The sequence below is a fragment of the Camarhynchus parvulus genome, chromosome Z, assembly GCF_901933205.1.
Source record: "Camarhynchus parvulus chromosome Z, STF_HiC, whole genome shotgun sequence".
Lineage (NCBI taxonomy): Eukaryota > Metazoa > Chordata > Aves > Passeriformes > Thraupidae > Camarhynchus > Camarhynchus parvulus.
In genome coordinates, this window is record NC_044601.1 from 33,598,016 (window position 1) to 33,607,390 (window position 9,375).

At 48.4% G+C, this 9,375-nt stretch overlaps 1 protein-coding gene across 1 annotated transcript; it reads right to left on the bottom strand.

Annotated features, from left to right (window-relative positions):
• Nucleotides 1-2,893: 2,893 nt before the first annotated feature.
• On the bottom strand, nucleotides 2,894-4,565 carry GADD45G (growth arrest and DNA damage inducible gamma). The gene is made up of 4 exons (XM_030968753.1): nucleotides 4,450-4,565; nucleotides 4,234-4,335; nucleotides 3,915-4,128; nucleotides 2,894-3,565 (listed from the first exon to the last, which is right to left on the bottom strand). The coding sequence occupies exons 1-4, from the start codon at nucleotides 4,500-4,502 to the stop codon at nucleotides 3,455-3,457; spliced, it is 480 nt and encodes a 159-aa protein (XP_030824613.1). The 5' UTR covers nucleotides 4,503-4,565; the 3' UTR covers nucleotides 2,894-3,454.
• Nucleotides 4,566-9,375: the final 4,810 nt, after the last annotated feature.

The window sequence follows — 9,375 nt, forward strand, 5'->3', positions numbered from 1 at the left end:
AAGATGATAACGCAGTTAATATAGCACAAAGTAAAACTGTCAGGCATCTGAAGAGATAACTATCTATAACCACAACAAGAGAAAGCTAAAGAGATGCACAGAAGTGTAACAGGAAGAAAACACCATTAAGAGAAGGAAACCACATATGAAGGGAAATTCCTGTCAGTCATTACAATTAATTGGTGAAATAGACACACAGAAAAAATGCAGTTATTGCTCAAAAAAATTGAAATCAAAAAAAGTACCTAGAAATATAGTCAGCACAACACCAAAGCTATGATGACAATATTGAAATACACTGTTTATCACCTAGTAGCACACAAGTGAAGAGCCTGATGGAAAGCAAAGCCAGAAGCACCATCAATCTGTAACTCCACTCCACGTCCTGCACCTTGTGCCACGTCCCTCAGCTGATCATGTCCTGAAGAACCACCTTTATTATTAACATCTAATAACTTCAGTCTCCTCCCCAGAGCCCCCTGGCATGGCCACCATGGCACAGCGCAAGCCAGCCTGTGCAGACTATGCAACACAGCTGGGAAAGGGGCACCTTGGCAGAGCTCCCAGTGGTTCTGGAAACCCACAGTGCCTCTCTCCTGCGTACTTCTGTTTTCTGGGAAGGCAAAGTACTCAGGGCATATTGCTCACAGACACAAGAGACCAGTGTTGCAACCTCCAGATCTCCCAGGTACTTGACAAAACATCCTGCACATCTGATGAGCCAGCCACCTCCTGACCAGCTGTCCCCACTACAGTCAATAATACCCAAGCCTCTATCTTTAACAAATGTATAGTTGCTCTTTGTGCAGTTATATATCTGAGCATGTAGAGATGTAGATACCAGCTGCTGAATTTTTGCTACATTAAGTAGTGTTGATCATTACAGATACTTGCAGCAGCACATAACTTGCACGTCAGAGCTGCCTTTGGTTGCAGCACTGTATTAATAACACTTGCAGGCTAACTCGATTTTGTACAATTTGTATTACAGTAATGCATTACAGCATTTGCAGTGATCAATAAGGGATTTCAGGAGAATTGTAGAGGTCACTAAAATAAGAAATCATGTACCTCTCATGGGGCACAGATTATAGTTTCACAAGGCTGAAGGAGAAGGTCGCCCTCCCATCTTTTATGAGACTAGAGGAAACATCCTCACAAGAGTATTTTGGTGTTGCCCCACTAATTTCATTGTTTGCTGCATAGTACACTCCTTCCATAAAAGCTGGTACCAGGTACCACTATCAATGCCTCCTGTCTCAGTCAACAGACCAGTTACACTTGCTCTCTGCTATCGTTTAATGATTTATGTAATTGTATACAGGCATGAGAACTTCATTTAGTCTTCTCAGGCTCGTTTAAACCACTCAAGGCTGTAAAGTACTGCTTACACTTCACATGAAAGTTGAATTCAGGACAGTCCACTTTAATCTGTTCTTGGCTCTGAGTACTGATTAGGCCCCAAGCAAAGAGCAGAAATATGTTTCTTGGCTGTAAAATGAAGAAATCTGCATTTGCTAAGAGAAAAATATAAAAATGTCTAATAAAGCACCCACACTTGATATGTTCTGTGTATCAAGGCAACTGCCTTAAAGGCAGTTTCTGTTATCACAGCTGCCAGAGTTGTTTATTCTCTTGCTTCTCCATGTGACTTTTCTCAAAGTCCTAGACAGACACCAGTTGCTGAGTGCGGGTTAAGCAGAAAAACAGGCTGTGCAGAAACTCCTGTATCTTAAGTGCAAAAACAAATACTTGCAGAGGTCTGAGGCCCCCATAGTGCATACTTCAGTCTAAGCTCTGGTTATGCTGCCAGCCCACAGCCTCTCATGACACAGTAACAAAGGCCAAACTCTGCTAGATACCGCCTGTACAAGGAAGCATATTCCAGGAATGCTGCAGCTGAATTTGAACTTCCCTTATCAGGAACAATGAAACTGAGAGCAAGCAGCTTCCTTGCTCAAGTGGAAATGACCACTTTTCAGCAAGTGCTACTGTCAATCACTGCAAGCCAGCCCAGAGGAAGTGCAATTGTGATAACTGAGTGGTTTTAGTGCCTATAAAGGAAGTGAGTAGTTTAGCTTTCTTGCTGTGTGGAGGGGGGATTATTACTGTGCCATTTTAATGTCAGGTCCTGGAGCACATGCATAGTTTGTGCACAAAAATGGGGTGATGTTTTCCCTTTTAACATAGGGCCAAATCAACCCACCCATATTAACTTTTCATGACAGAATCCCAAAAAAAGGCCACACCATCCTTAAATTGTTTTGGACTTAATTTGGTGTTGTCATGCAATTAGGTTTTGCAAAATTGGCTTCTGGACTGACAGCTTCTATTGTTACAGCATATGGCAATCAGAGAACAGCTTGTGGCAGATGTGATGTTTAATCACCATTTGCTAGTTTTAGATTTAATGATGTCATTCTAATCAAAGCAAATGTTAGATGTGTTTGACATCTAAGGAGTTTTGCAGCCCCCCCATCATGTTTAAGCCGCTTCTGTCAAGTGGAAACACGTCAGCTCTGAATGCATCTAAGTCATATTTAAGAATCAATGATGCAATTTACTAGAGGTCTGTATTCCAAAAATCCATGTTTCTAACATGCATTGTGTTCCTCCAGCAGACTACAAAGACCTCCTATTACAATAAGTGAGCTCATTAGGCATGCGACTCCTTCATCTTGCAAGCTGTTGCGATAAGCAGCTGTTGCAAGAGGTTAAAAGGTTGAATTATCAACTTGGACAGCACAGCACTTCATTCAGCCAGCCCAGGAAAGTATTTGAGCAATAACTCCATTACTGGAGTTAGGTCTTTGACTACAGCACACAAGCAAAACATCAGCGGTATTTCAGTGACATGCTTCCCCACACCCAGCAAGCAAGACACTCCCAGAAATTAATTGTCAAAAATTTATTATGAAAGCTTCAATAGCAGCAAATATTTCAATAAAAGTTATTGCAGTATTAAAACAGATCTGCAGAGTGACCCAAGAGGCCTGTTGAAGTCTGTCTGCTTTGGAATATCTGCATTTGTCTTAATAAACTATCCCCAATACTCCATAAATACTGATACTTTCTCGTGTGTTTTGCAGACAGCACCAACAGTTCCTAGTTACAGTACTCTAATCAGTCCTTCTGGAAAGTTTTGGCCCACTTCCCTCAACTTTCCCTCTCCTTTCTGAAACAGCTACACATAGCCAAACTTGCAATACTTCTTTCAGTTCCATGGTATGTCAGCCTCTCCACGGTTGCAGCCTAATGAGGCTCACTGGTGAGGTGAGCTGTTTTCCTCTTTCTCCTCTGTAAGAGCCCACTGCATGCCAGTCTGAGGGACTTTAATCCAGTCTCTTGACCAGGTTAATCCATGGAATCAGCAGCTTGTTGCACATTTTGGTGAACGCACAGCACGTTGAGAATGCAACAAAGGTTTCAGCCTCCCCAGTGCACCAGGTGACCATCACTCAGGCAGGGTGATAGTTGGCACCCAGTCATTGACATTCCTGCTCTCTTCACAAAACAAGTTCAGCTTCTCCAGAGCTGGGTCTTTCCAGCCTTCTTCATTCGGGTTCTGCAAAAAAGAAAAAAGTTGCACACGATGAGTGCTGCCCGCCAGCTGAGGTCATCATAATATTTACAGAAGCATTAGCTTAGGACTGGAAGCACTTCCAGACAGTTTCTGGCCTGACACAGACAAGACAGGAAGCAGAGATGCTGCCCTTGCGGACAGCGGAGGAAATCCAGTTACGAGAAGTTCTGCCTCCTCCTCCTCCTCCTACTACTACTCCTCAGCTGACTCGCTGCGTGCCAAGCGCTCTGTCTGCGCCCAGCAGAGGACTCGACCACCCGCAGCGGAGCAGGGGCCGCGCAGGCCGGCTCGGGCAGTGCGGGGGCAGGGGCCGGCCGCCCGGGACACCCACCGTGATGAGGATGCAGTGCAGATCGCGCGGCTCCCCCGAGTCCTCGCTGGGCCCCACGATGGCCGCCAGCTTGGCCACGTCGTTCACCCGCACTATGTCGATGTCGTTCTCGCAACAGAAGGCTTGGATCAGAGTGAAGTGGATCTGCAAGGCGATGTCCCCCTCGTCCTCCTGGTCCGCGGCCAGCACACAGAACGCGACGTTGTCGGGGTCGCTGCAAGAGGCGAGCAGCCTGATGAGTCCCGCGGTCGGCGCCGGCCGCCCCACAGCCCCGCCGGGCTGACTTACACACTGCTCCCAGCCCCGCGACCGTACTTACACATTCATCAGCTTGGCCGACTCGTAGACGCCAGCGGTGAGGCAGCCTCGGCGCTGCGCTGACACCAGCAGCTCGTGGAGGGCCGGGCCGGCGCCCTGCATCCTGCGGGCCGGGAAAGGACACAGGGTCAGCGCGGTGCCGCCGCCACAACCACCGCCGCCCCGAAACCGCCCGCTACCCGTTTTCCTCGGTTCCCCATTGCCCACCCGCACGTACCAGTCGTGGCCCGCAGGCATGGGCTGCTGTCCGTGGATCTCCTCCAGAGTCATAGCAGTTAGTCCGCACACTCCCGCGGCTCACTCAGCTCTCGCTCTGCGCACGCCGTGAGCGCTCTGAAGGGGAGACTAGCCGGCGTGCGCTACTTATAGCCCTCGCGGGCACCTCCCGGCCTCCCATTGGCCGGCGGGGGAGAAAGGGGCGGCTTTATTATGCTAATCAGCGCGCGCCGGAGAGGAAGCTCGGGGCGGGCGGGGGGCGGAAAAGAACGGCTCGTGCCGGGAGGCCACGTGGGGCGGGCGGGGGGCGCGCAGGCACGCGCCGGGCCCGAGCCGGGCCCAGTCGGCGGTGCCGGGCCTGAGCCAGCGGTAACGGCGGTGCCCCTGCTCCGTGCACACTGCTCGCCGGTAGGCACTGGCAGCTAGTAGGGCGATTTGCGCCCAAGGCTTGGAACGGGAAATCTGTACAGTGCGGGAGAAATAAAAACTGATAAATAAATAAATAAAGTAAACGAAAGGTTCTATTAATATGGTTTCTGCAAATGTGAACGCCGCGAAGAGACAGCCCTGTAACCAGGGCTGAGGGCAGCTCTCCAGAGAAGGGCCTGGGGCTGCACTGGGCAGTCACCTAGTGATGTTCAGTGGCCCCGGCTGCAGCAAATCCCCCCGAGCCCTGTCTGGATGCACAGGAGCACGGCCTGCCGGCCGAGGCAGGTGACAATCCCCCTCTGCCCAGCGCTCACGGGACAGCAGCAATGCCGGGCACCCCCAGCCGGGAATCAGCCGAGAAACTGCAGCAAGGGCAGGTGGGGCGCCGAGGGGTCCAGGGCTGGGCGCTGTCCTGCTCTGCAGGCTCAGGGACCCGCGCCAGCTCAGCCTGGGGAAGGCAAACTGCAGCCCCCAAAACCTGTGGAGTGATCATTTGGAGGATAACGCCAGGGTCTTCACAACAATGCCTAGTGGGGAGGCAGGAGACAATGAGCCGAATGTAAATCAAGAGGCTCAGATAGGATGTAAGAAAAATCCTTTCTCCCTGAGAATAGTCAAGCAGCGGGGCGGGCTTCCTGTCCAGGGAGGCAGTGTAGATTTATTTCATCCTTGCAGGACTGCCCCGGTGCAGACCTGTTCCGAGGTCACTGGTAATCCTTCTGCAGGCTCTACTGGCCTATGATCCTGGGGAGGGGGAGTAGTGTGAGCAAACAGATTTTTTTTTTCAATCGAGCTTTATTAAGAATAGCTGTAATTTGGACAGTGTTCATAATTAGTTCAGAGTGAAACGGGTGTGATTGCTGAACTCAGATTTGAACCTGTTTGTCAACAAACCAAGCAAGAAAAAACCCCATATTTTCCCGCTGTGAATGACCGTAGACTAAATGTTAAATGGCAAATCACTTTTCACGTCCCTTCAGCGTCTGACACGCTTAGGCTGAAGCTCACGGTTAGCACTTGTCTCCAGCGAGTCACCGCTTCAGAGCAGCCCCAAGCGGCTTCACAGAGGTTGTGGAGAGCCGCCTTGGGGTAACCTGTGCTACTGCGACCTGTCCGGACCGACTCCAGCAGGCTGCACAGGCAGACCTCTCTAACTTGTCACCCTTGCTGTTCGCTAGCCTGCAGCCGCATCGTCCCCATCCAAATGTGTTGAAACCCGGGATGTCCTTTCCAGTACTTCACTGGGAGTCCTGGATGAAGCGCGTCTTATCTGTGACTGTATATGCTCTGCTCAGTTTCAGTCTCTTTGAGCAATACAGTTTCCAAAATGCCTCTCAAACTGAGCCACTTTAATGAGCTGCCGTGTTTCTACTTCCAGTTGTTTCTAGCCCTGGTGACACTAGTGCCCTGGTGACACTACAGGTGACAGCATTCGACCTGGCAGTAATCACTTAGTGAGTTTCCATTTTAGACTAGTGACAGCATAGGCATGATGTCTGCCAGATACATCCAGCCTCTCTAAGAACATTTCTCTGCTGTCTACAGAGCGGTCAGTACTGGGGAGAAAACTCTTCATTGTAAACACCAATTCTCAAGCCTCACAATCTTTTTTACCCTACCAACATGCAAAGACTTGGAAACCAAACCAGTGACCTGTCAGTCTGAATTTGCTTGAGAAGGGCATAAATTCTTAGTTTGCTTTCTCCAAAAAAGATGTGAGAAGTTTCCAGAAAATTATCTCCTGGTCTGTACTCAGACAAGTGCAATTGTCTCCATTGCTGGAATTAGCATAGTGTACATAGCATGCACCATTCAGAAGATTAAAACCCTTCATACATCTGCCTCTTTCTTTTTCCTGTTTTGTTTTGTTTTTTCCTCTAAGCATATAAATGGGGATCAATGCAGGAGAATAGCTTGAATGGTAAGACACATTAAGTGGTGTGTCTCTTAGAAATATTCAAGGGCCTATTTCTGATGAAATAGGTGGAAAATCCAGAACTGACTCACAGCTTTGAAAGATGCTGGTATCAGCTATGACTTTGATGATTTTCTCACTATGGTAAAAGTGAAAGTTACTTGAGATGGATCCAAATTAGTAAGCCAAAGTAACTCAGAAGGGAGAACAGTGTATATGTAATAGTAAAATATATATAATTGTCTAGATAATAAAGTGATATATGGAACCTTATTAACACATTAATCCTTTGACATGCAAGCTTCCAGTTTCAGCTTAATGATGCAGCACCCTGGAATTAGGGCTTCTTGACATCACACTTTTCAGTTTGCCCCATTATTCCCAGGTCTCCTAGCACAGATGGTGCTGAAGGCCGTGAAGCATTCATTACTAGATACTTGATCCAGCTTATTTCAAGCCACAGTATCGACACCAGGCCTCTGACACAGGAGGTGTGGAAAGGAGAGCTGTGCAAAGCCTGCGCTGACCTCTCGTGGCCGGATCGCTGCTGTCTGCCGCGGCTCCGAGACACGGATCCGCCCCTCCTGCTCCCGGGCCCGGAACGCTTACAACGGAGACACAGGAAGAGAAAAAACAAACAAACAAACAACCCACCCCCCCAAAAAAAGCCAAAACACAACAAAAACCAAAAACAAAACAAAACCCCAAAAAAACAAACAAAAAACCCCAAACCCAAAACAACAACAACGAAAATAAGTAAACGCTAACAACAGCCAACCAACCAACCAACCAAAAAAGTAGACCTTGACGCATCCTACATAAAGAAATCCCCTAAAGTGGGACCTGGTGTGCAGACATGCTCAATGGTAGGAAGGCTCTACAGAGACGTGGGCAGACTCAGTCATGAGGCTTAATAAGGCCAAGTGCTGCCCTTTAGTCTCAGCAAACCCCTGCTGCACTACAGGCTGGGGGAGAATTGGCTTAAGAGCTCTGGGCAAAAAGGCACCTGGGGGTGCTTGTTGAGAGCCAGCTCAGTGTGAGCCAGTGTGTGCCCAGGTGGCCAAGAGGGCCAGTGGCACCTTGGCCTGAACCAAGAGGAGTGTGGCCAGCAGGACAAGCGTGTGATCATCCTCCTGTACTTGGTGTGGCTGAGGCCACACCTTGAGTCCAGTTTTGGCCCCTCTGACACCTCCAGGACATTGAGGTGCTGGAGGTTGTCTGGTTAAAGTCAACAAGGCTCATGGAGGGACTGTCGAACATGTCTTATGAGGAATGGCTGAGGTAACTGGGTTTGTTTAGTCACAAAAAGAGCAGGCTCAGGGGGGACTGTGTCATTCTCTGCATCTCCCTGAAAGGAGGCTGTAGTGAGGTGGGGGTTGGTCGCTTCTACTGTCCCTGCAGTGACAGGACCACAGGAAATGGCCTTCAGCTGAGACAGAAGAATCGGATTAGATATTAGGAAAAAAAAAATATGTCACTGTTCGGGTGCTCAGACATTGGAATAAGTTGCCCAGGGAGGTGGTGGAGTCACCATCCCTGGAGATTCTTAGGAGGCACCTGGATCTGGTGCTGGGTAATGTGGTTTAGTGGTTTAGAGCTACAGTAGTAGCGCTGGGTTGGTTGTTGTGCTGGATGATCTTAGAGGCCCCTTCCAACTTTGGTGATTGTATGGTTCTAAACCAGCCCCCCAGTATAAAAGGTGAGAGACAGAGTAAGGGGGAGATAATATATTCAATCCCAGGAAAGGCAAGGAACCCGGCAGAATTTAACAGATAAAAGTGCAAAAGCATTGCAGCTGTATAGCTGATAATAAACGTAGGTTTTGTCATTTTGCAGAGAAAATAGCAGCATGTCTCCAGATGAAGTGCAGCAGTCACAGACATATTATCTCTTGGCCTAAGTGAGAGGAGACTCAAACCTTCCACATCAGAGACGGCTTGCAAGCCATGGTAATAGACACCCCAGCCATGGGCCTCCTACACTGCACTCACCTGCCTAGTGCTCCCCTGGCTTGTGCTGCACATCCAGACTTTGCATCAGAAAGACTCTCTTTACCAAGACAGACCAGTCCTTTCAGTCAGATGGAGTACTCCCTCCTCAGTGTCTTTCCAAATCCATCTCCCTCTCCCTTTCCATTTCCATCTCCCTTTCCCAATCCAGTCCTCCATCCAGTTCTCCTCTCTTGTAGACCTATTGTAATTGCCCAGTAAGCTGCTTTCTCCAGGTGCAGCATCTCACAAAATAAAAACCAAATAAAAACCTTTTCTACTGAACACAAGTTTTAGGAGGCTCTACGAATGATCTGGTTAAATTCAAGCTGATTTTGAGTTTCCAGCAGATCAACAGGTCACCAACCTAATCCTCATATAATGTCTTTCTACTGAACCTGAAACAGATACTGCTGATCCCCATGCCTTGTAAATCAGGTAGCTTCCTCTGTACATAAACTTTTTCTGTGACACTTTTGCCACAGAAGTGACACCAGCCAAGAACAAACATCCACAATCTGTAGGCAACAAGGATGTTTAATTTACTGGGAAGGTAGTGAAGTAAGGCTTTTCATAGCTTCTTCTTAAAAACAAG